The following is a 27,553-nucleotide window of genomic DNA, read 5'->3' on the forward strand; positions in this document are numbered from 1 at the left end:
CTGGACTTTATATCTCTCTTATTGTCAACATGTACAGAGATCTCATGGGTTGATTGTGTGAAAATGGGACAGAAAGACACAAGGACATGTGCAGATAGGCATATATGTAAATCACTTAGTGCATTAGTATATAAATTATGGACAGATATTAATTATTTTGTAGAGAAAAACAAAAGGAAAAACTTGAAAATTTGAAAAATGAAACTTTGTTTATAAGTGCCATTTACCTGATAGTAGCACTGATACCTCTCAGTAATTTCTTTAATTTCTTTTTTAAAAAATAGATTAAATAGATTATTGCTATTATTTAATTATTAAGAAGGTTTTTCCAGAACCTACGGAGCATAGCAGTACTCACCAGTATTTGATGTGATTCTGACTGCAGATCATGAAGGAAATAAGATCTGTTCAGTGAACTTTCTAACAGAAATATTATTACTTCTTGTGTAAATATTGCTGTTTTAAAACTAAATCTTAGACATTTAGCCTTATTATTTAGTCTCCTAAATGATCACTTGTTGGATAAATTTACTTGCTTTGTGGGTTAAATACAAAGCTAAACTGAGTCATTCTGTTTGGTTCAGAAATTACAGACAGTTTTTTAGCTTTGGAGACAAATGAGTGAGTGAGCTGCACTTTGTGAGTAAAGAGGGACTATAGCTGGCAGCAATTAAAATGAATGTAATCGTCATTTGAAGGTAGAGTACTTTAGCTAAGAGAATTGAGAGGTATTGTTGGTGAACTTCAGAATAAGAGAGCATTAAGTTAAAGACTTTTTTCTTACAGCCCTTGTTTGCTGTGTTTTTTTGTTTTGTTTTGTTTTTTCATTTGTTTTTTCTCCTGTAGTTCTTGGAGCTATATTAAAGTGGCCACTGAGTACTCACTGAACAGCATTGTATGTTCCAGTATTGCCACTTAAACATTTTCCCATATGACTGGAATTTGTCCTGGTACATAAATTTGAAAAATGAGCCTATCTTTGGTGACTTGAATACCAAAAGTTCATGAACCAAAGTTCATGAACAGATTAGTTGAGGCATAGGTATTTGTAACAACATCTGTGACAGCTTTTGTTTCCTTTTATAGGTAATAGAGTTTGATGATGGATCTGGGTCGGTTCTCAGAATACAACCACTGCGCACACCACGAGATGAAGCTATTTATGAATGCGTGGCTTCCAACAGTGTTGGCGAGATAAGTGTGTCCACAAGACTCACTGTTTTACGCGGTAAGTTCTTTCTAAACATAACTAATTCAATTCATAGAGCTCAAAGCAGTACATTGTAACACAGAGGATTCTCTCTGGCAAAGTTAAATACAGTTCTTTACAAATGGACCATATTATAGTCCCAATGCTGTTCATTATAAACTTTTTCAGATAATACTTGTCTAGAAAAAATGTCTACTGTGTTTGTGACTTTTGACCATAAAATTGTAATGTGAGTATGTAGGGTATGACAGATAAGAGTGAAGAAAAGAAGAAACAGTGAAACAGGAGTGTCACACACAACAGGTTATTATATTAAATACTACTCAAGACAACCACTTTATGAATGCATTTGATTCACATTTTAGTGCTGCCCTGGGTACCTTATCTTTGTTCAATCAGCATTTACACAGAAATTTGCTCAATTAACAGTGACCTTGAAAAGTTGCATGAACAGTTTTTAGATGAGGTTAAGCTGCTGCAAAATTTCCCTCACAAGAGACAATCATAAAAAAGGCAAATGCTTCTTCCACTTCAGATATATGTCACCTGGACTGTATTACTTCAAAAAGAAATTTTTGAAAACAGTAAAGGAAAAATGCAATTTTTTCAACTCTCTCAGGGGTGAGGTTATTAATATACTGACAAGCCTACTTTCTACATAATACACAGGGGAGAAAATACTAGTAGTCAAATGACCTGAACATTTTGTTTTGTCACCTGGAAATGAATAGACACTGGATTTGGAGACACTTCATGAAATATCATACTCTTCAGTTTGCAGGGCTGGCTTTATGACTGAAGATTACTGTCTATTTTGATATTACATGGCATTACAAGGTGTGCAGAATTACTAGGTGCCTGTTTATAGGAATTGAAGATGATTAAACAGCTTTACAGAATTTAGAGGAAAATTTGTGGAATGTGTAATTGCAATATGTTTTTCTTGATCCTCTAGCCCAAGCAGTATAGAGTTACAAGAAGATTACTTTTTTCCTGTTATTCTGTGAAGTTGGATTTTTACTAGAAAAAAACCTTACGTAATTTTATTAGCTATTTTAATAATTACAGACAGCCCTGACATTAATGTTGGAGACAACTAGCAACACTTATGTGCATATATATCAAACAATAACCCTAAAGACATACATCTTTCTTTTCTTATGGGAAGTTGGATGTCAGCAAACCTTTATTTAAAATTCTTACCTCTAATGCCATGATTGTTCCTTATATTATCTTTTAAAAATTCTTCCCAGTCTAACCAATGAAAACAGGAAGATTGATAGATTGATGTTCTAACATAACCATGGACCTGTCATTAAGTCCCTAAGATAAGGTTTTGCCTTCATTAACTGATAGGAGCACTTTTTATGTACAACTTCCACACTGTTGAAAATGAATAAAAAATGACATTTTTATATTCCATTAAAAGCTTTGCAAATTAAAGGGAGGTTGGGAAAATGGGCAAGGAAAAGCAAAAAACAGTGTGAAAACTCAGGTGGAAATAGTATTCTTTCTGTTCATCGTTTCTTGTAAAGCATTTACAAGACTACTAGTCATGAAATGTGCATGCATGTGTTTTGAAAGAGCGTGCTCTAAACCAGAGTTCTCATTTTGGCTTTTGTAGAGAAACAACAGTCTTCATATCTCTCTACCAAAAAACACAGCAGTTGCAAAAGATAGAGAGGGTGTCTGAGTTTCAAAATTGACTGACTGTACAATGTGGTCTGTTTTTTTACTTATCCTGTTGATTATTGATCAAATTTTTTTAAGGCATATGTAACTTTTGTGACTATTTTTTGCTTGATGGTAAGAGCAATAATAATGGCTCAGTGCCTACTTCAGACAACACGAGTATTGCATCCTATTTTAAAAGCAATACATAATACAAAATTAAAATAAATTTCAATTTTAATTAGTTTTTTGGAATTAAAACCACTAAAATACAAAGTTTGAGCATTGTTTCTAACCATAATACCCATGGCTTTTTCAACTGCTGGAATATATTTGCTCCAGGAGTAGATTTATGGATTTAATCTGAAATGGGGAATGTACGAGAACTCATGAACATACTGTGAGTGTGGATTTAGATAAAGGTGCAACATCAGAGAAAGCAAGGAGCCTGCAGTGAAACAGGGCATTATTAGGAAGTTTTGGTGGAATTCAAATTTTGAATTGCTAAAAGTACAATGGTTTGCTGTATTACTTCCCAAGACACAGCATAATTCAGTGCTAAGGGCATTAGCCTGGAAGATAATTCTATTATTGCAAAGCCTCTACGTTGCAAACTTACACAAATCTTCATCCTGTATAGTCTGCAACAGTAGCATTGTGGAAAAACACGCCATTGATGATGCCTTTTTGGGAAAGAGTTCCTCTGCCTCACACAACTGCTGTAGGAATAAATATATATTGTAGATATGAACAGGAATTAGCTAGATTAAATGAAATACAAAATGGAGCAGAGTGAGTTTTATTTGTAGTTGCTTCTGCCTTACTCATCCCTGTGGTATGTATGTGACTCTGGACTGCAGAAGATGCCTATATAACTTTCATATGTTCCTCTAACTGTTCTGCAATGGTTCTATCACAGACACAGCTTGGCACTTGTGCCTCTTGCAAGATCCCATCCAGAGGTGCAAATAAGATTTTATTCACAATTCAACCCAAAAGTATGCAACCCTAATGTGATCAGTGAAATCAGGGTAGCTCCAGGAGCAGAAGTGTCTACCTACATTCATTTTGTTCGATGGCTTGTTTCACCCAGCTTGACTGCCACAAATACCTTCCACAGCATGGAGCAGCAACATTTTTCCTGATATGTCCTTGTCTTTACAGCTAAATTTGTCAGTTTTTTCTCTCAATGGCCATGTAGAGTAACTAGTTTCATGCCTTACAGATGCTACCATGTTTTGTAAGGTTCCTAAACTATGACAAATTCTTAATATTTAGGTCTCAAAGAACTATGAATATAAATAAATTTTTGGCTTCTAGACTTTGGAAGTTTACAGTGTGAGAAGGAAGAAGGGCAGGAAAGGCATCTGCAGATGATAATATTTCAAGGTCTTACAAGAGACAAAATACTGGATGTTTTTTATTGTTACTAGAGTAAATCAGGAGACATTCCAGGCTAAACTTCTACTTGTTAGGCTGAATATTGTGAGAGTCTGGACCAAGAATGAATGTCTTAGATAATTGGAAACTGCTTTTGATTTTTTGATTGTGTTTAAAGAAGTTGGCTGCTTTCCAGGACAGATTGATCCATATGAAAACGTTGTAATTGAAGGGAAACAAGGCTTGAAAAGAGAAGTCTGGAAGCTGCATGTCAGAGACAGGCAGACAAGAGGAGTCCATGCTATTTATTTTGGAGCTCTTTGATTTTAAAGTTTGTACTGAGAACCGTAAGAGTGGAACAGTGCTTTGATTCTTTTATTTATCGGTGCTTAATACACATGCCATTCTAGCCAAGAATGTCAATGGTTTTCTGGGGGGCATTAGAAGGAGCACTGCCAGCAGATCGAGGGAGGTGATCCCCCCCTCTACTCAGTCCTAGTGAGGCCACATCCGGAGTTCTACGTCCAGTTCAGAGCTCCTCAGTACAAGAGAGACATGAAGCTCCTGGAGCAAGTCCAGCAAAGGTCTACAAAGATGATGCGGGGACTTGAGCATCTCTTTTGTGAGGGCTTAGGAAAAGGGTCATGTTTAGCCTGGAAAAGAGACGACTGAGAAGGGACCTTATCAATGTCTGTAAGTAACTGAAAGGCTTAGGAAAAGGGTCATGTTTAACCTGGAAAAGAGACAACTGAGAGGGGACCTTATCTATTTCTATAAGTAACTGAAAGGAAAAGTGCAAAAAGAATGGAACAGGCTCTCCTCAGTGGCGCCAAGCAAAAGGACAAGAGGCAATAGGAAGAAAAACTGATGCACAAGAAGTTCTGTCTGAATGTGAAGAACTACTTTAGTGTAGTAGTAGCTGTGCACTGCGGTAGATTGCCCAGAGAGGCTGTGGAGTCTCCCTCACTGGAGATACTCAGGAGCTGTCTGGATGCAATCCTGTGCTGTGTACTTTGGGGTGACCTGCTTGAGCAGGAAGGTTGGATGATCCCAGTGCGGTCCCTTTCAACCCTGCCTATTCTGTGATCCATGTATAATCAATAAAAAGCAATAAAGTGTAGGATCTTCCTCTACTCCCCAGACATTAGAGATGAAATAGCTTTCCTTTTACTGTCCATTCATTTCACGTTAAAGCCACCTAAATCTGTTTTTAGGTCTTGAAAATGGTGGGTATCAAACATTGTCTCTAGTTGTAGAACAAGGCTTCTGGTGTCATATAGAAGTCAATAAATTGTTTAGGAAGGCGGAAATAGGTGCTTCCTTCTAGTAGAGAAACCAGCAGCAATTCTATTCAGTTAATTTTCAGGACTACTGCTTTTCACTTTTATTTTTTTTTTTTTTTATTGTTACTCCTTTATAAAGTTCAGTCAAGACCTGAGGGCATCAAGAAGGCTTAGCTTCAACTGCTAACTAATGTATATGAGTAAAGCACAGAAGTGTGCAGGCTTTAAGTAAGGATGTAGAGCACAGTATGTATTTTCTAATGTTGCTCCTGTTTGCTCTGCTTTCCTTGTTGTTTCCTTGTTGTCTGGAAGGCAAAATGTCCTGTGTCCCAACAGGACATTAATGCAGAAGGCAGTTTTTTTGTCTTGACCGACAATTTTCTCTTGTTGATTATGTTGATACTCTGCATTACAAAAGTATTGACATATAGATGGTATCAGTGTTCCACAGGCAATATGTAAGCCTGAAAGAAGTAACAATTCTGTGGGAAGTGCCTAGGGTGGTTATTCCTTTCCATATTATTAGAAACTGATCACTTGAATATCAAACATTCACTGCTGCATAGAATGAAGTTTAAAATAAAGGAAGAAATATTTACTGTACAGTGTTTTCTTATCCATTGATACACACAGGTATTGAGGTATCTATTGATACAGATTTTTGTGAGACTCTAAGAAGTGCACAACATTTTCACATTAAAACAAAAAACAACACCAAAACTAGACAAAAGCAACCAACCAAACTAAAAAGACCTCAAAACAATTCCAAATCAGAGGTGATAAATCAAAGGTATTAGAGTTTTTGTTTCTGCTGCTAGCAATAGATTCAATGATAATAGAAGCTCATTTCTATATACCTGGTAGTACTGAAATGAGGAGCTATTTTGAAGTAATCTGTCATCTGGGACAGCTATCTTAGAGGGCATAGAAATTAGACAAATGGAGTGGCACAGCTACAGTGTTGGAAGACATGCAGAGGGATGTCTCATTTCTAGACAAATGGGAGGAAGAACTGTACATATTCTGGATATTAGCGGCACAGTAGGAGAAATTTGCTGTGTTCCAGCTGGACCTGCATAAACGATGTACACCAGTGTTTATCTGAAATTGTTTGCTGTGATTAATGCCGTGTGTTTGCTACTTGGACAGGCTTTTGAAAGTGGAATGAAGGGAACTAAGAAAATACCTGTGCATGAGCTTAATACACTGGAAAGACATTTATCTCAATCTTATATTGCATGCTTTTTTGAAGAACCAAAGGGGTATCATTCCCCAAACCTTCCTAACTTTCAGTGGTCATGCTATGTGTAACACCTTGTGACCACAGCTAGCATGTTCATTACAGTCCTATTTTTATTAAGCCTCTTTTTGAAGAGGAACACTGCTGTTCCTGCTGAGAAAATACTACTTCACAGTTTATGTTGTAAAGCCTCTTCTGAGTAGCTGTGCAGGGAGGATTAAGAAACAAAACACAGCTGCTTGAAAATCACAAAATAGGATTTTGTGAAATAGTGAAACAAGAGGACAGGTAGCCAGTAGAACTTTAGCTTAAAAAAACCCTTACAGTTACAAAATGGCAAGCAGATTTCTTGGAATGGCTAATGAAATAGTACAGAATTAGAAATATTTATCTGTAATCTTATAAACTATTTTGAAATATTTTTTGTGGTTATGCAAATATTATTTTTGGCAAATAAATATTAACCTTCCCTTCAGTACAGTTTTAAATACGTAATAACTTACTGATCTTTATAAAGATGAGGTGATGACATTTATCTAGTAGCCAGAAAAGGATACGGAAGAAAATTAAATACACGTCTCATATTCCTTAGCTGAGTTCAAAGGTAAAGTATGTTAAGTTCAGTTAATTGCAAGCATGTACATGGTGGTGGTTTAGAAAGTAGTGCACCTTATAAATTTTGCATCAGTAAAAATACAAGGGTCTATCAGTGTAAATACATGATGCAGGGTATTGAGTTCAGCTTTTAGGTATATGCACTTGAGTATGCTGACTTAACAGGTATCTGTTGTCTTTTGTGTAGTTCTTCAAAAAACTATATTTGTAATAATTTACTATGTATGAAAATGATTGACTAGCTTCTATAAATATTTTAAGAAGTTTTTGGCAAGTGCCTCACCTAGTGTTTTTTATGGTTAATACTTCTTTTTATATTTCCACTCATGTTTCTATATGCAAAAATTATCAAATACATTTTTTTCAGTCAGAGAATATTGTGGCTCCTTTTTTTCATTAGTTTGAATTTTACAGATCTTCCCTTCTCTTGCACACCATTATGTTATAAATAAGGTACTACAGTCATGAATTTAAAGCTAGTCCTGGTTTAGGGCCAATTTGGGAGGAAACTTCCAAAGGGGTCCCTCTAGAAAGCAGATTCAAGGAGCCCCTCCCCCAACTGGTTTGGGAAAAAATTTCCTTGTCCAAAAGTGGGAAAAAAGCTGACAAAGCTTTTTTGGCAAGCAAAGTATTCACAAGCATAAAATATACGTAGTGTTAAACAATAAAACCTCTCGCAATTCTGAAGAGATGTCAAATTCAGAAAAGTCCTTGTCATGGTGCGTAGCTCTGCTCACTTCAGTCCCTTTCAGTCCCTCTGGAAGTGCCGAGGCCCAGGCCCCGCTGGGCCACAGGCCTGAGCTCCCGGGGTTTGTCTGGGGTTTCAGTCCAGAGCAGGTTTGAACAGATCTAGAAAAAAAGCCACAGTCTGGGGAACTTCCCCACCTCAGCCAGCTGAAAACTAACAGCAAAGGAGAGCTCTGTCCCTCTGTCTGTCCATGCTGCAGACAGCACAGTCCAGAGAAGGATGTGGGGCAGCGAGTGCCATTTCTGAACACAAACTGCGGCTTCTGCTTCTCCCCCTTCGCTCTCAGAACCAGCCTTAAAGGTGCAGAACTTAACATCCAGCGTAAACAGAACAGACAATTGGCGATATGAACATCATAAAGTCACCATAGGATAACATTAGAAAACTTCTTGCAAAACGTAGAGATGTTACTTTAGAAAACTAGTGAAACAGCAGTCCCAGATTTCTTAATTATCACTGTAAATTCCTGTAGTCAGAACTTTCGGAGATCAGTTAGTTAGGAAAATAAAGAATATTGAAAGATGTCATAAGAAGGTACCCCTAGATACCAGAATTTTTTGAGAAATCTGTCCTAACTTTTTCCCTATAGATTTTTTTACCTGTGAAATTTAATTCAGCTCTTTGTAATCCTACATGCTCTTTTAAGAAGATTGATTGTTCAGTTGTATTTGCATGATCAACATAAATGGACAAAGTTTTCCTCCTGACAGTTTCTACCTATCATGTCTATTTTACTTACTTCATTTTACTTACTTCTAGTTCTCAATGATTTTCACGTCAATGAATTTCATGTCACTGAATTTCATCCAGACAAATTTCTATTTTACATAAAATGCTGTAAAAGTCACTCAGTTCAGTTTCACATACTTGTGCATAGGATTAATTTTGTTTTATGAAATATTGGCAGTAGTAGAAAATCATTTATGCCGTACCTTTTCACGGCTGATGTTCCTAAGAGGCAAACATTGGCTTCAAATCAGTGATATGGCTAAACTATATTGTATTTGTACTTATTGTGTATATCCCTGAAAGAAAATAAACTTATGGATGTTAGTTCATTAAAAAATGTCTTACAGTTGTGATCTAAGAAGAGAAGCTGAAATAATGCTGGATAAAAGAAGAGTAGCTCTACTTAGCTTGAAAGAATTCTTCACTGAGAATTTTGGCTAAGAATGTACACTTTTTAAATGTTTTCAGGCAGTGAAGTGACTAATTTTAGCATGACCCTTATTTAGGTATTCCCATTCTACTATCTAATTGACCGCATATAGAATTATAGACATTTTTTGTAGTCACAGTGAGTATATGCTGGCTGCTTGTAAAATTCAAATTAAGCCATTGAGCAGATAAATTTTAAAATGTATTTGTTTCAATTTTTTTCCACTTATTGATACCTATGATGATTTAATCCTATTTCACAGATGGTCATCCTTACATCATCAGAAATCTGTCAGAAACAAATGACAGTAAGAGCAATGGAAAAGGAAATAGTAGTGGGAGGAGTAATATTTCTCATACCAGCAGAATCAGTATCAAGTGATGTAAGATCAGAACTAAAACATGAAATATCCTAACATAACAGCCATGACCTGCTACATACAGTAAGGAACCATTTTGGTCTGGTTCTTTAAACAGCCAGATAGAAGCAGCATACGGATATGATATTAAAAATTATCTTTACAAGAAATGGTGGAGCATTACTATGTATAAAACTTTTAGCTGTTCTGAACAAGGAGAGCAGGGAGGGGGGAAGGATATACTTCTGTGCTATAATTTTGTAGTGCTATGTATCTATTTTTTATACATATAAAATTTCATTTTTCTGTTTTCTTCCTGGATATAATATAGTTTAATTTAAATAAAATTGTCATTCAAACTTGCATTGTGGTTCTTTTTATATGCTTACAAAATGGTGGGTCATTTGTATCTTTTAATTAGTTACAAGTGCAAAATATTTTTTCTACACCAAGAATTCTTAGAATACAGTCACTTTTCCTGGGTTTAGTCATTATGCATGGATTTAAGGCCTTTGGCCTTGTGTAAAGTGCTGTTGGCTCAATATCAGGTGTTGAGATTGTGCAGGTTTTCATTGCTCAGTGGCCTAAACCTGCTGTCTCAAGTGAAGCCGATGGAATAATGAAATCAAATGCAGTTAATCAAATACCATGTTTCCTGTTGTTTCTATAATCTGTGGTCTCAGTTTTTGATGCATTGTATATATCTATATGTCCAAATGTATCTGTAAGTATGTTAACAAACTCTTGTGATATTAATTAGCAGCGTAATTGTTAAAGTTGCACAACACAAATGTAAAATTGACAAAAGAATTCTAAGGTTTTTTCATGTCATTATTTCATACTGATTTTAAAAAGCAATGTAATTCTAGGGATTTAATGTGTAAGGAGATGATATGGTGATTAGTTGCTCAACCCCTGACAGTGTCATCATATCTGTAAGAAACCCAGTGGTATTAGCCGTTTGATAGTTTCAATTTAATTGTTATCACAGCCAATCATCATATGAGATGTCTAATATACCATAAGACAACCCAGACAAATACTAGAAAAAGGCATATATTAGTCTAGTGGGCTTGTCTTCATTTTTCCAGGCTAGCCATTTCTGTAAACAGTCATGTCTTATCAAGTGTACCATTATGGTGACAGAAATGTTTGCTGAAATGTAGGATGCATTTGACGCTAGGGTACTGAGGTGACAGTAAGATTAAATACATTTAAATGCAATAAGTGCTAATCTTCAAATACAGAAAAAGTCCACTAAGAATGCTTTTTCACATAGATCTGAGAAAGTAATTTAGAAATTAGAGAAAGCTTATGTAATACTTCAGCTTGCTTAGCCTGGCAATAGGTCATAAAATAGTATTTATTACTGTAATTCCTATGTTTTCAAGGATTTGACATAGGGAGCAAAAACTAAAATGATGAACACATACTAAAATATTCAAAATATTTTTGGCAAACATACAGAAATCAAAAGGAAGATGAAATTCAATAGACCCTGACAAAACAAAAATACTCTGGTTATTAGGACTAGAAATGAAATAGTTTTGAAGCAGTGACTTTCAGTTGATTCCACAAAGGAAAGGAGGTTTTGTTGCATTAGTGTGGCAGGAGGCTGAAAGAACTGTGATTTAAGTGGCTCTACTGGGAGGGAGAGACTTATGAATACTCTAAGGCTTAGACAGGATATAAAATCCTGGTATAATATATATAACGTCAAGTATTTTCAGTACTTGCTTTTAACTGATGTAAAGTTCTGCACCTGGCTTACTAATGTTCTATTTAATTTCATAGCAAGATGCAGTAAGTAGCATCTTGCTACTAGTTCAGTAGCAAATGAAATTTCTTCACTTACAAATGAATAAAATATGCAAAATTGTGTCTTAGGTCCATAGTGATTTAAACTATTCTATTAAAATGATTTACTGTTACAAAGAGTCTACTGTGAGATAAGATGTTAGATAGCAATAGTAGCATTTAGCACTTTTCTGTATATTGAATGCATCTTGTGACCTACAATGTCAGTGCATGCTTAATATGACAACAGCAAAACAGAATAATGAGGTAATTTTGCGACCTGAAGTGGAAATACTTCAGTAAACTTTTAAGTCAAATACAGTCAAAAAGCTCTGATTAGAGCCAGGTGTTACATTAGGACATTCAGTGCACCTAAATCTTGGCTTGTGACACTGGTCTTTCGTAACATTTATGTATTTCAGGGTATATTAACAATGAATATGAGAACTACTATGATTACCGGAATTATTTTTATTATCGTTACTGCATGACCCCTTTGCATCATATACCAAAGATCTTAGGAGTGTGGGAAGGTCCCTGCCAACTGGAAACTAGCCAATATTATATTCAGTTTACATGAAAGGTGTGCAGGAAGACCCAGGAACTACAAATGTAATAGTTCTAGCTTCAGTTTCTGGAGAAGATTTCAGTTTCTGGATACTTCTGAATTGCATTTAAATAACAATGCAGTCAACCTTGGTTCGCAAAGGCCGTGTTTGCCTAATTCAGTATCCATTTATGATATCCTCCATGTGGATAGAGGAAAGGTGGTGGATGGGGCTTTTCTGGATTTTAGTAAGGCTATCCCTCACAGTACCCTTCTGGAAAATGTTGTCCAGTTGTGGGCTGAGAGGCTTCACAATGCTGTGGGTGAAGACCTGGAAGAATGTCAGTTCAGAGCTGGAAGGATTGTGATGAATGGGGCTATATCTGACTGGCAGCCGCTTACCAGGGGTGTTCCTCATGGATCAGTTTTAGGGTCAGTCCTGTTCAAAATATTTTCTCATTATCTGCATATAGGAGAATGCAGGTTTGCTGATGATACAAAACTGGGAAGTGCTGTTGACTCTTGCAGAGTGACCTTGCAGACTTTTCTAGATGGACTGTAACACTAGACAAAGATTAATGAGACAAAATTTAAGTTCAAATGCCAGATTCTTCACCTAGAGCACAAGATCACACTGGGGGAGGAGTGACTGAATAGAAGCTTTTCAGAAAGGGATCTGGGGCTGATGGTTGATGTTAAGCTCAATATTGAGGCAACCCTGCCAGCCAGGAGGGCAGACTGCATCCTGGGGTACATCAGACACGGCACCACCAGCCAGTCCAACGAGGTGATTGTCCCACTGTACTCAGCATTAGCGTGGCCTCACCCTGAATGCTGGATGCAGTGCTGGGCCCCACAATTTATAAAAGATACGAAGATCCTTGAACACATTCAGAGGAGGGCAGCAAAGCTGGGAAAACGACTTGAAGCCATGTCCTCTGAGGAGCAGCTAAGGACTTTGGGCTGCTGTAGTTTAAAGAAAAAGAGGCTAAGACCTTACTGGTCTCTGCAGCTTCCCAAGGTAAGGAAGCAAGACGAAGAAGCTGATACATCTCTAATATCTAGTGATAAGATACATGGGAGCAGTTCTATTGGGCATCAAAGGAGATGCAGGCTGAATCTGAACCTCAGAAAGTATTTAACAAGACAGTGGAACAGACTTCCTAGGGAGGTGCTCGAAGCCTGTCAGTGTTTATAAGGCATTTGAATAATGCCATTAATACTTGTTGTAGCTTTCAGTCAGCCCTGAAGTGGTTGGGCAGTTGGATCATTGGAGATCACTTCCAAATGAAATATTCTATTCTATTCTTAATTATAATTGGAGATCACTTCCAAATGAAATATTCTATTCTATTCTTAATTATAATATTTACATATTATTTATTATGTAATATTAAATTATAATAAATATTCTTTATTTGACATTAATTAGAACAAAGATTATTTAAAAAAGAATGCTAAAAAATTTAGCTTTACAAATCCCTTGGTTTTGAATCAGCACGATTTATTCTGAACATAAAATCATCTTGTTCTTTATATGTTCATTTATATTCCCAGCCTTTCAAACAAAATTGTTTTGGAACATTGTAGCCATATTTTTGTATCCTGTCTAACTTGACTTAGTACTTTTCTTCATTGCAGTGAATGTTCTTGTAAAGAAATCCATTTTTTATGATCACTACTATGAATGCCGGTTAAAAAGTACATTTGTTAAATAACATGAAATTCAGCATGCCTAGCTTAGTATCAAGCTCAAAAGCTCGTCTTAACTCCCATATATTCCATTGTTTCACCTGTTGCAGTGCCATGTTTTCACTAGGCCTGTAATTTATTTTCATAAAGTATATCGTCTTAAATGGCATTATCAGCCTAGCTGCTAAGATAAACAAATCTATATAGACAACCTCTATCGTAGTGTTCACACAGAGATTTATTTGGGTTTTGGCTGTACAGATAAGAAAGCAGGCTATCTGGGAAACCCTCTTCATTATACCTGCAGCAAAATGACTTTCAGAGAAAGTGAATTGAGAGGCTGAAAAGTTGCCAGGCTTTTTTTTTTTTTTTGCAAAAAGCTACTGTCACTTGGAACTTGATTTATGGCAAGAAGATGTAGCCAAGCGCAGGAAAGCCATTAGTAAGCCCAAAAGCAGTCATTTTTTGTTGTCCTGTGTTACATATAGCAGAGAGAGGTTTGAATTGAGAAGATGTTCAAGTCAGTGGAAAAAGGTCTTCTTTGCTGGACTTCAGATTAGTCAGAACTCGAGTTTGGTCATTAGTTGCAAAGTGTCAAAACCACAAAATGCAAGCAGAAAAACTTACCATTTCATTAACATTTTTCAAATTTGCAAATTGAAATTTAATCTTACTAGTAGTTCCTGTGATGATACTGAATGCTTCTTATTTCTAAGGACACTTACATATATCAGAAAACTGTTGGTGTGTTTTTTGCTTAAGTCCTGAAACAGAAGAGTGAAGGGAGGGGTGGTATTTGTTGTTTAATGATTTGTCTAAACTTAAAGAATTGTGTCAGTAAAAATTCCTAAATATGGCCTCATTTTCACATGAATGCAGCTTTCTGAATGTACCATTTGGTTCCAGTAAAATCCTCCCAAATCTTTGGAGTTCCAGAATCTACATGGTTTTGGCATTAATACTGGCTGATAACTCATGATAGATGATATTAAAAAAATCAGTTAATTTTAAAATAAATGGTATGTACATTTGAAACTGCTCCCCATGTGAAGGGGTAGAAAGCTCTGTATGTGGTGTGTATTGCAGTTTCTTTCTTATGAATGAGTCAGGCAAGATGATATTTCAGGTATTTATCATAAGTGTCATATATTCATGGAATCAGAGAATATGCTGAGTTGAAAGGAACCCATCAGGATCACAGAGTCCAACTTCAGCCCTGCAATGGACAGCCCCAAGAGTTACACTATATGCCTGAGGGCACATTTTTAAATTCTGTCAGGCTTGGTGCTGCAACTGCTTCCCTGGGGAGCCTGTTCCAGTGCCAAACCATCATCTGGGTGAAAATTCCTGATATCCAATCTGAAGTTCCTCTGACTCAGCTCGGGGCCATTCCTGCTGGTTCTGTCACTCCTCACAGAGAGCAGTGCCTGCCCCTCCTCCTCCCCTCATGAGGAAGTTGCAGCCTGCAGTGAGGTCTCAGCACTGAGAACTCAGTCACCCTTATAAGGCTTTCTCTCTAGACCATTTACCATCCTTGTGGTCCACCTTTGGAGACTTTAATAGCTTTAAAATTTTCTTGGGTTATGTTGCTCAGAACTGCCCCCAGCACTGGAGGTGAGGCTGCCCCAGCTCAGAGCAGAGCAGACAATCCCCTCTCTTGCCTGGCTGGTAATGTTGTGCCTGATGCCCCCAGGACAAGGTTGGCCCTCCTGGCTGCTAGCTCATGTTCAACTTTCCGTTGATTGGGATATCCACCTCCCTTTCCACAGTGCTGCTCTCCAGCCTCTCATTCCCCAGGCTGTCTGTACATTTAGGGTTGTCCCATCCCAGATGCAGAATCTGTAACTTCCCCTTTTTTAACTTCACATGGTTGGTGACTGCTCATCTCTCTCATTTGTAGAGATCTTTCTGCAGGGCCTCTCCGCCCTCAAGGGAGTCGACAGCTGCTCTCAATTTAGTGGTGTTGGCAAACTTAGTATTCCTTCCAGTCCTGCATCGGATGCTGTTTTGGTTTTTACCTTTTTTCTTTTATATAATCTCTTTATTCTTTACACATATATCTGTAGCTTTGTAACTTCTTATTGTAGCCTAACTTCAACATTTTCCTAGGCAGATAGACAAAACATATTCCAAAGCCCCTCTCCTATCTTGGCTCTCCTTAGAAACCAAGGCCAAAACACAGCTCTTCAGACATATTTTCATGAACAAGGTTCATGAAAGGAGGAGAATTTAGAAGGGGGTTAGACTGGGTGGGAATTGCATTACCACTTCTGCTCCTAATTGATGTTGTTTTTGTCAAGTAAGCTAATTTATCAAACTTATAAAACTGTACACACCCCTGTGGGCAGTGAGCTTTTGTGGACATTTTTCCATAACTGCCCCTGGAGGCCTTCAATAACGATCCACTTTTATATTAATTCCTATACTAATATCGCGAAAGTGTGTTGTTTTCATTTCATTTGTTTTCATGTAGGTTGAAAAAGGCATCAAATCCAAGTAATTCATGAAAATGTTGAAGAACTGGGCCAAGTATGGAGCCTGGTGGAACCCCACTAGTGATAGGTCCCCACTCTCATGTGCCTGACCCATAAGCCATTTGCCCATCACATGATGTGTGCACATTTTGTCCAGAAGGGTCCTGTGAGAGATGGTATCAAAAGCTTTGCTGAAGTTCAGAGATTACATCAACTGGCTTTTCATAGATGAACTAGGTGGGTTACCCTGTCATAGAAGATAAGATTAGACAAGCAGGACTTCCCCTCGTGAAGCCATGCTGGCTGTGACTGATGACTTTGTTGTCCTCCAGGTGTTTTTCAATACCTCCCAGAATAGTCTTCATGATTTTACTGGACACTGAAGTGAGTTTGACAGGTCTGTGGTTTCTTTCTGTATGAGAGCATGCTTCCACTGAAAATCAAGACAACATTCACCAGTTTCCAGTCAACTGGGACCTCTCCAAAATCCCAAGAGTACTCAAAAATCACTAAGAAAGGCTTTGTGATGACATCAGCTAAGTCTTTGACTCTTGGATTAATTCCATCAGGCCCCATACATTTATAGGGATCCAGCTCAAGCAGAAGATATCAACAAGTTCAGAGTCAACAGGGATTTTATCATTCTTGGAATCATAGTCTTCCTGTTTAGGAAGTGTTAAAGATGAAGGCAAAGAGCGCATTAAACTCCTTGGATTTGTCCATATCTGTGTTTGTGAGGGGACCACAAACATCCTGTAATGGGCCAGTGTTATTTCTGCCAGAAGTCCTTGTTACCAGAAGGATTGAGGAACTCCATAGCTGTGCTGCTGATCCTTCAACCAGTCATCCATATAGCTAGACAGATGGACAGAGAAAATGGTATGAGGTTCAACAAGACCAAGTGCCGAGTCCTACACTTTGGCCACAACAACCCCAGGTAGCATTACAGACTTGGGGCAGAGTGACTGAAGAACTGCCCTGGCAGAAAAGGACCTGTGAGAAGAGAAGGCTCGGAGGGGACCTATTCACTCCCTGAAAGGATTGTGTAGCCAGCTGAGGGTTGGCCTCATCTTTGAGGCAATCAGCAATAGGACAAGAGAACAGAGTCTTAAGCTCTGCCTAGGGAGGTTAAGGATGAACATGGGAAAGAATTTCTTCACAGAAAGAGTGATTAGATCTCAGAATGGGCTTCCCAGGAAGGCCACCATTCCTGGAGGAAGGACTGGATGTGGGATTTGGTGCTGTTGTCTAGTTGACATGGTGGTGTTCAGTCATAGTTTGGACTTGATCTCAGAGGTCTTTTCCAATGTAGTTGATTCTGTGATTCTGTACATGCTATAAATGTACCTTCTTCCAGCCTTCATTTTCAACACACTCTTGCCTGATTACCTTGTGGGGTTCTGAGTCTGTCTTCTCCAATATATTATTAATTATAATACATTAATATACTCAGTATACATTAATATACTGAAGGTTTGCTTTCATCTTCAGATACTAAGGTAGGCTGTATTATACTCTGATGTCTGAAACATACATCTAATTCTTTGCAGATAAGTCATCATGATTGGTGTGTTTTTCTTTAAGGTGAGCTGGAAGCAGGAAGAAGAGTTTAGCCAAGAATCCACAAATAAATTGTTTTCAGTAGCTCTGAATTCATTACATTTAATTTACTTCTGCTTCTAGGAGGGTGTGGTGGTTTTAAAGCACTAAATCACCAGAAAACTTACTTATTTCTTGCTGTGAGAGATGGATTAGGAGAAGGGAAAAACAGGCTTAAACTTGAAAGGAATAAAGGAAGTTTGTGGGTTTTTTTTCCTTTTCTTAAATGCCAAGCCCTCACAGAGGGAAATACACATATATTTTCTCAGTAGTGTAGTTACTTCCAGGTGCTCAGAAAATGTAAATATAAATATTTGAAATAATAAGCTAAGTTTAAAAATAAATTGACTGTTCCAATAATTAAAAATTAAGGATTTTGAAGGTTTTATCTTTTAGGACTTCTGTTTTCTGGTGTTTTTTCACTTCATTAACAAATATTTATATATTTCAAAAATATATTGATCAAATCTTAAATAATGATGATAGACCTGTCATCAAGTGCTAGTGCTCATATTTTGAAATACCACCAGCACTGCATTTAAAAGATATATATTACTAATTTGGATTATGGTAAATTATTCTTACTTTTTAACTAAATTTTTTTCCCCCACATTTTTGTAATTATCTCAAGCATATTGATTACTCTCATGATTTACCATCTCCTCAAAACAAGTGAAAGAAATGGTCATATTTCATTAAAGAAAGTGGTGTACTAAATCTATTAGGAACTATGGAAACTGATGCACATACCACAGACTTTTTGGATATAGTCATTAAATCCAGCATTTGAGCAGTAGGTGGCACTAATAGTGGAATTCAGAGTCAACTAAAATGGTACAAAGCTTAGATTATGTTTTGAGTGATCACTTTTTAATTTTGTGTTACAGGAAGTTGATAATTGATTTAATTTTATATATCTAGACCCATGTTATTACTAGGAAAAAATCTTATATATGGAGCAGGAAGCTGGATGTTCTCCGCTAAAGGCACAGATAATGTTATTTTTTGCCCTTACCAAATATTGGTCAAAGTTTATATAGTCTCAGTTTTACCCTGGACTTTTGATACTTCACCTATTCAAAAGGATCTGCTGATTACACTTCAATAAGTACAGTTGTAGTTCAAGGCTCCTCACCATAAGAAAATTCTATAGTCTAAGAATATTTTAATTAGGTGAAAAAAAAAATAGAAATTCAAAATTTGTATAATTTCAACATTTCTAAATTTTTAAAATATAGAGGAAAAGGTAAAATTACTGAAAACAGTAATGTACATGGTTATTATTTCAAAGGAAGATAGTTATTCCTGACTGTTCTTACCTCTGTATGATTTACTTTCTCCTGGAAAATACTTCCGTTTTCCTTTAGAAGTGGCTAGTTCTCTTGTACTGCATAATAATAGCGCTCCCTTTGGACAGACTATGAAGGTAGTGCAGTAAACACCAGCTTCCTTCTGTGAGAGGGTGACATTATCATAAGTCTTCTGTCCACATTTCTGTCCACATCCATTTTCTTCTGTCCACATCCATCTGTCCAGTGGTGAAAAGCACCTTTCATTCTTTTCCAGTGCTTATTAAAGCAAGGATTGAAGGTCTGGTTTTTTCAGTTTTTATTACTGATAGACTGGCAAGAAAACTAAGATTAATTTTTCTAAGGCAGGCCTGCAAAGGACTTTGACTGCAACATACACACTTGCTTTCTTTTAGACAAGGGATCAAATCAATTTTTTATTTTCATCTTCATCACCTGATGGAGAATGTTTTCTGCTGTCAGGATTATTAGCAAGATACTTCATGTGCCTTTTACTAGCCAAGGAATTAAAAGAGAAAGTTGCTGCGGTGCTGCATTCCTTCGGTTACCTCCCCTAGATTTCACAAAGCATTTCTAGCCCAGACATACCAGTTTTGTTCTTTATAATGAATATTGGAAAGGTTGCAACTTAACTTTAGAACTGGAGAAAAGATACATTGTTAGATCAGGGGTCAGTGACTTGAACAGGAAGAACTGAACTGGGATTCTAGTGTCATTTACATGGGTCCTAACCGTGTCTTGCTTCCCAACAGAACAATACCATTTCTCATGTTATGTGACAACTTACTTTTTTACACCTAGAATTTACAACAGTTTGATTCACAAGTGGCCCTCTCATTTCTTGATCTGTTAGGTTTCTTTGGATCCCAAAAAGCTGCTTACACTTGGAAATTGCATCAGTCCTGATGCAAAAGACCCTTCCAGTAAGCACTGAAAGCAATTTTTATTCAATTTGTCTTAAGAAAGCATGAACATTCAATATTATACAAAAAATATTTGCTTTTCTGTTGTTTGCATATTGTAGAGGAATTTTGTGGTGGTTTTTGCAATCCTCTCATGTAATATTACCTATTCTGAGACACTGTTATACAGTCATTTAAAAAGGGCCTTTGTATCATTATATTTAAATTTTTTAAAATTTTAAAATAAACTGCCAAAGTATTAAGCATGTGTGTAGGTAGATAGTAAGTAGGTAGACAGATTTTACATATTAAAAGAGATAACCAAATTTTGCATATATCTTTTCTCTGTGTGTTCAAAATGCTCTTGGTATTGTTGTGCACTGTGAAATTAGCCTGCTGAATAAAGGAGATTAAAGAGTTCTTTTTCAGCCAAGGTTACTGGTGAAGGGAGAATGAAGCAGTGAAAATGGGGGGCAGAAGGGGAAATCTGTATTTTAAAGAGGCATTTTTTTCTGTTGAAAAATGTCTTACCAATTTTATGTGTTTCCTAAAGCACTTAAGGTGGTGGGCTTATTTCTATCTGTTTATGTTTTAAATTAACTGAGATGATAGTAAAATGCAGGAAAAGTTGAAGACTGTTTTGTGATAACTATATAACTATAATAAAATACTCTAGGAAAGCAGTAGAGTAAGAGTGAGAAAAATAAAAGCAGTCTCTCAAATGCTAAGTTTTGTTAAACTAAAGGTAACTAATTAGCTATGAGTAACAGAGGGAATAAGGGAAAGAGCAATCTTCTTGGATTTGTCTGGGGTGGTAATGGAGATTTGGAGTGATTTGGAGTCCATGAAATCCACTGCTCCTTGAAAAAATAAATTTCAGATACTTCTGAAATTTTTTGAAGTAGTAGGTCTTGTAGGAGATGGGAAGAATCCTGACAGTGGAAGAATCCAGGAGTGGATATCAGTGAAGAGAATTTAAGTTACTTGAAGTGAAAAATAGCATACAGAAAGTTCATTTCATCTTAAAAAAGTGTTGTTACATAAATTTGTTTATTACTCAAGAAATAAATATTAAAGTTAAAAAATCACATTCTCCAGGTAGAAAAAAAATTGAAGTTCCTACAAAATAAATAAAATACAATTTCTAAGGCAAATGAGCATGGAGAAGTCTAGTGAAAAAATACCTAATTTATTTCTCTTTTTTAAAAATACCATGTGGTCTATGAATTCAGGTTGGGATGCCTGTTACCATACTTCTTTATGCTCAGTTTTTGTACATAAATTGTTTCTGGCAAGGACGTGGGAGAACCTTATCAGCTGAACCATATTTGAAGCGCAATAGACACCCAATACCATGATGTTTTTAAATAGGCAGTTGATTTATTTAAATCCTTTGATTCCAGTAACGGCCAATATAAGGAGGGTTACTCAGTGGCAGATCTAGTTAGTCTAGCTAGTCTTTCCCTTGTTAGGCAAAACCTCTCCATACTTGCATACACTTTTATAACATAAAACATATAACATAGGCATGGATAACAAACTTAAGTGCTTAAGAGCGCTTGCTCTGATTGCCCCATTTTTGCTGCTGATGGAATTGATTTGCAAAAAACTTGCAATAAATTGCTCACTATTAACATTAGCTGCATTATAATATAAAAATTTATTAGGTGCATATTTTTTTCCCAGATGTGGAAGTAAGATCTCCCCAGGTGCTTCTGTAGTTTTCCTGTGTCTCAAATGACATAGGTGGATGTTTGAAAAAGAATTTTTATCTAGTAGAGAAAAAAGTTTCTGCTAAAGAAGTATGTCTTGGTTTAGGAATATGTCTTCCCCAGTTCATGTTCCTTTCAATTCCCAATAAGATTGTCTCTAACTACAGTAACAGCAGTAGATCTTGTTGGACTCATGATTTGGATTCTGTTGGCTTTCTGAATCTAGCAGGATGATCTTATCAGAATTTTCAAGGAAAAGAGTGAGATATAAAGGTGTTTGAATTCTGTGCAGTATTAAACACAGATCTGAATATTTTACTCTTCCTTGGCTACTAATTCAAAGGATCTATATGCTACCTGTTCTAAAGAATATTCTAAACAAATTTGCACATTGTTTTCCATTATGAGTCCCAAATGTAAACTAATTCATGGTTGGTTTTGTTGTTCTAAGGTAATCAGTTATTCTGAAATTTAGACAGCTTGCAAACTTATATCAGATTTATTTTATTACATCAGTTTAGTTCCAGCTGGAAATGACAATGAAATTTGAATATGTCTTTCTTGCTTATATTGATTTCCTGTATTTGATGAAATAAAATTAATAAATATTTTCCATCTAGAAAGACAAAGATATCTTATCTATCTCAGGGACAGAATTTCTTTGGTTTTATGTCTGCTTTGCTTATTCAAGACTGGTATGGAGGCTAGGTCTATCTCTAAAACTCCTTTCTGCTGTAATGAAGGTGTATTTTTGCATGACTGTGAAAGGGCAGTCATAGATAGGAAAAGCATTCATTAATATATGCTAACTGTCTATTAAGAAATTCCAGTATAATTACCTGGGCTTTGTTAGAGCTTTTCTACTTACAGAGTTTTATTACAGGGTTCACTCATAGTCTTTTTTAGGTTTAATCTTGCTGAGAAATGTTTCTGTAAACACTGACATTTAAATTTGAAATAGGTTAAAACCTTATCACCAGCAGTGTGATGGACAGTATGATTGGATTGACCAATATTCATTGACCTTCCATCGTAAGTATTGCCATAGTGCCACTGTTTTAACTGGAATGAGCTTGCCTCTGATTCATTGAAGTGCCACACAAAAATAACAGTTGCTTCTCATAAAGTCAACCACAAAATAAAAACATAGCCTGAGGTTATTGTTATTGCTGTTTTAAAATTACAGACCCTAGATTTACTTGTTAAGACTTGATATTTGCATTTCACTGTAATAAAAAGAATGTTTATTTGATGTCTTTTAAATGGCTGTGCTGCTCATTTCCATGAAATTTGGCAATATAAGCATGCATTTGTAAAGCAAAATGGGAACTAGAAAACCATCCTTTGGAAATGGCATCAGAAACACATGATTTCTTTTTTCATTTATTTTAGTGCCACTTAGGCTTTTTTTTTTTTTTTTTTAAATTCTGTCCATTCTCATTCCATGTACATTTATTTATGTCAGGGCAAGCATGTTCTTAACTGAGAGGGTCAGTAAACACTTCTTCTATAAAGGGTTTTAACTCATCTTCTATGAGCTACTAAGTGTGAGATTAGAAGTGATGAGCATCAAACACCTATGGGAGCTAACAGCATCTCTTTTGCAAAGTGTATTCTCAGTCATTTGTACTTGAGCTTTCTCCGACTTTTAGCAATTCCAGATACTTGTGGAATTTCCAGATACAGGATTATAAAGCTGTAATAGAAACTACAGAAAATAACAGAGCATGGAATAGTTCCACATTTCTGTTCTGGGAATACACCAGAGTGTATTTTCTAAGAGTACACAAATATAACAAGTCCTGGATCTTTAAGTCTCAATGCTGGAAATAATAAATTGAAGAAGGTTCATGATATATTTGTCCTATTACCTCATCTCTGTATCTGATCTTGGCCATTGACAGAAGAGATGTACTAAGTAATACGTCTTTCTGATTCCCATAAAGGGACTGTTTTATGTCCTTAACAGATATCTGTGCAAAGACAGTTTCATATACTGTATAACATAATGACAGAACAGTTTTGATAGCAAACATCTAACATTGCTGCCTCTTTCTCTAAAAAATAAATAAATAATTTTTTTTTAAAAAATAAAAATAAATGGCTTTGAGGACAAAAGAAACCAAAACAAACAAAATCAAACAGACAAAAAGCCAAACTCACAATAACCCCACAAAGGTAAAAAACAGAACCCCATTTAAATGAAGACCATTAGTTTAGTCCAAATATTTATGACACTTGTAGCCTACATAAGTATTAAGCTGTGAGGTAATAAAACATGCTAACCAGATCTACATTATGTCCTGTTGTCATTGTTTTTAATACCTCTTGAGGCACACTATTTAAGATAAAGTCTTGAAGAAGTGGTTGAAAGAACAGATTTCTTTAACGGTGTCTAGAAAAAAAAAGTATTCGACATTTCAGCTAGTTATTTTCAGATGTATTGCCAAAAGAAAACAGAACTTCTTAAAAGTATTATTTTTAATGATTTCTTTGTTGTAAGTCATAGCCAACTTGCTGAATGTAAATTTTATGTTAGAACAGAATGTTTCTAAGCAAACAGAAATTTTAACTCGCTGTATATTTAAGAAACAGGGTATTTGTGCTAATATTTCAGTAGCTAATTTGTAAGACACTTGGGTATATAGCTATTTAAGGAAACCAGCTTATGCCTCATATAACCGAACAACACCTAGGATTTCCTCAAAGAAAGGCAACAATATTCTGTGGCTGTGCGAACTATGACAGTCAGAGATCGAGGCATGAATTACTCCTGCTGTGTGCATGGCTTGTTAGACCACATCTGGCTTAGAGGTTACAGCTCTGGTCACCCTAATACTTTAAAAATACTGAGAAAATTACAGGCAGGAGTTGAGGGGAGGCCAGTGAGGCTGGAGTCTTTTACCAGTGAAGAGAGACTGTGGCATCGGTGCTGGTTCAGCTGAGAGAAGGGATGGCTGCGGCGGCATACTGTGGCATCCTCAGCACCACTGGGAGGGGTGAAGTAGGTACAGCTGTGCTCTTCACAGCAGTGTGTGGTGGGAGTGTGAGAGCCAGCAGCACAAAATGTAACACCAGAAGCTCAGGATGGCTCAGGACCCAGAACAACTGTGTGGGGCCCAGGCCCAAAGGAGGTTGGACAGTCTCCGTCACATGGGATTCTGTAGTTCAGCTGGGTGATGTCCTTAAACAGCCTGGTCTGAGCTCACAGGTCTTTGGGGCAGGGGTCCTGAGGCTCCAGCACTGCCAATATGAATGAACCTCTGGTGCTGTAGTTTACAGGGAAACACATTTCACAGCTGATCTGCTTCTCCAACTGTTTATAGGGTAGTGTTGCTGACAGTGCTCCTCTCCATGTCTTGACTTTATGTCTTGACATTAATTAATGTCTTGACATTAATTATATCCAAAATTTCAATGTAGAGGTGGAGTTCAATTTTATGAGGGCACACAGCATATGTTCATTTTCAGAAACTTGGTATAATATTAATTTCAAATTCTTCATAAGTAAAACAATTCTAAAAGAGACAATGTGATTTAAAAAGATGCTGATTTTCCTGCTGTGTAGGTTGGGTTCAGAGTTGAGAGTTAGGGACTTCTTTGTTATAGTAATTAGCAATACAGATGAAATAAAGATAATAAATAATATCTTATATAATAAGATATAATAATATAATTAATATAATATTATTAATATAATAAATTAATATAATAAAGATAAAATATATATTTTAAAAAACTATTTCCATCCCCTAGTGCATTTGATGAAGACGAAAGAAGAGTTTTGGTGGTTTCTTGTCCATATAGCATTTGTAATGTGGAATCAAACAGACTGCTCTAAATCTGTTTAACTCTTTGGAAACATTTTGATTAAGCATTCAAATGTATATGAGTTACCTGTTAAAGCCATTTTGAAGAAGCTGGAATATCTTTGCATGGTGTACTAAATACACAGAATTTATTTTTAAGTTTTTTTTAAGTTTTATAAGTTTCCCTTTGGAGTAAGTCTGTAGCTTCTACTTTATCTGCTTCAATGCCTGACTTTTAAAGGTTCCCAGATCATAACCTTAATTAGTGTAAGAAAATCAAATGAAAATATTAAAGACAAAAGGAGAAAAGATACTTTGAGAATAATTCTTTTCCTAATTTTTTTTATTACCTGTCATAATGTCTTGGTTACTCTGCCTTTGATCTGCCACAGGTCATCAAATTTTCATGTATAAACAAGAAATCAGAACTCAGCAGATGACTCTGCTTTCGCCACAGTATTTCCTATGCACATTCTTCTTAGGAAGGCTAGAGTTGGTCAGCTTACTACATATCATTGTTCTAGATGATTACTCCAGCACAAGCTGTAGACTTCATTCTTTAAAGTAGTTCAGTGTACTGCATTGAAGCTTAAGTTGAAATTGTTCTCTGACAAACAAGATTCAGACCTACTACAACGTTTTTTCCATTCTGCAAAACTATACCACACTATACTGAGAGACAAAAGGCTTAGGGAGAAAGCTGCAGAACAGCAATTCTTATTTTAAGCTAAAGAAATTCCCCTAGTGAAGGTCCAAATATACACTGTTACAAATACTCGTAATTGCATTTTTATATGTATATTTGCATTTATAGTCATATATTTCTCTAAATGCTGCCATCCAAAAAAGCTTGTCAATTAAGAGAATTTTTTTTTAAAATCATTGTGAGGCAAGTGTACACAATTCAGTGGTGTAAGTTACCCTAATGGGGGAAAGTGAGTCAGGGAGTACTCATATTTTATAGATTATCTCCCTATATGTTTCCTTTGTGAAAGAAGCCTCCTTTGAAAGAGGCTCAGAACCATGTAACAATGCTATAAGGCTACCTCACATCCTCATACTGCACAAGATACTTTCATGAATCCTAGTACTAAGTTTTGCTTAAAATTTAATGTGCAATGTGCAGCATTGATGGTACTAGTTGTTTCTGAAAGATACTGCCATTTTTTAAAATGTGTATCTCCTAGCATGTTAGTTTGTAACTAGATAAAATTTTAAAATTAGCTTCCTCTTTTGATATTTAAATATTGTGTAAGAGATAAAATTTTAAAATTAGCTTCCTCTTTTGATATTTAAATATTGTGTAAGAGAAGGAAGAAAGGAAGGAGCTCAGGTAAATTCTATTGTCACTCAGAAAAGACATTAAATATGGGGATTTCAAGAAATGAAGAATCACTAAACAGCTGGTCCAAGTTCTGCCTCTGTAATCAGAGAGTAAAGACTGCATCTTCAGTGGCAGGAATGCTTTTACCTACTATTGAAGCATTACTTAACATCAAAAAGAGAACAGTTTTTAGACTTTCCTTTCTCAGGTGATCATTCCTGGTCTCTGTATGACAGTATAAATGTCAGCAAATTCAAATTTAATGGGGGTTTTTTTGGGTTTTTTTGGTTTTATTTTTTGTTTGTTTGTTTGTTTTCTGGGTTTTTTATTTGTTGCTTTTTTTTATGTGTTAAGCTGTGTATCACCAGCACAGTTGTAGTTTTTATAAGTTATTTTGAAAATATGGCCAAATTCATAAGAAGGTACTACCATATCAGGCAAGACAGAAAATTTGCTGACTGAAGTTCATATTTTGTAAAGTTCTGGAATCGGAATATTTTATAATGATTGCCAAACCTTTATCTAACTCATTAAACAAGTAGAGTAATAGATAAAACATGTTTTTCACTTATTTCAACTTCCTTTGTTACTGTAAATATTCTTTTCATTTATTCAGTTTCTGTATGAAAAGTAAAATAACAGGTTGATATCACCAGCCGTATAGAAAATATCTACAGTTAAAGTCACCATTGAACTGATAAGTTTAAAAAAAACCATATGTCA

The 27,553-nt window shown here is 36.1% G+C and overlaps 1 protein-coding gene across 1 annotated transcript in view; it reads left to right on the top strand.

Annotated features, from left to right (window-relative positions):
• Window positions 1–27,553, top strand: part of PTPRD (protein tyrosine phosphatase receptor type D) — a 369,133-nt gene that overhangs the window by 144,923 nt on the left and 196,657 nt on the right. Inside the window, exon 4 of the mRNA XM_088054032.1 lies at window positions 1,087–1,228. Within this exon, the coding sequence (XP_087910158.1) occupies window positions 1,087–1,228 (142 nt within the window). The remainder of the gene's footprint in view (window positions 1–1,086; window positions 1,229–27,553) is intronic.

This window comes from Pseudopodoces humilis, chromosome 4 (genome assembly GCF_049639895.1).
Source record: "Pseudopodoces humilis isolate 2021_Gansu_Grassland_sample_001 chromosome 4, ASM4963989v1, whole genome shotgun sequence".
NCBI classification, from domain to species: domain Eukaryota; kingdom Metazoa; phylum Chordata; class Aves; order Passeriformes; family Paridae; genus Pseudopodoces; species Pseudopodoces humilis.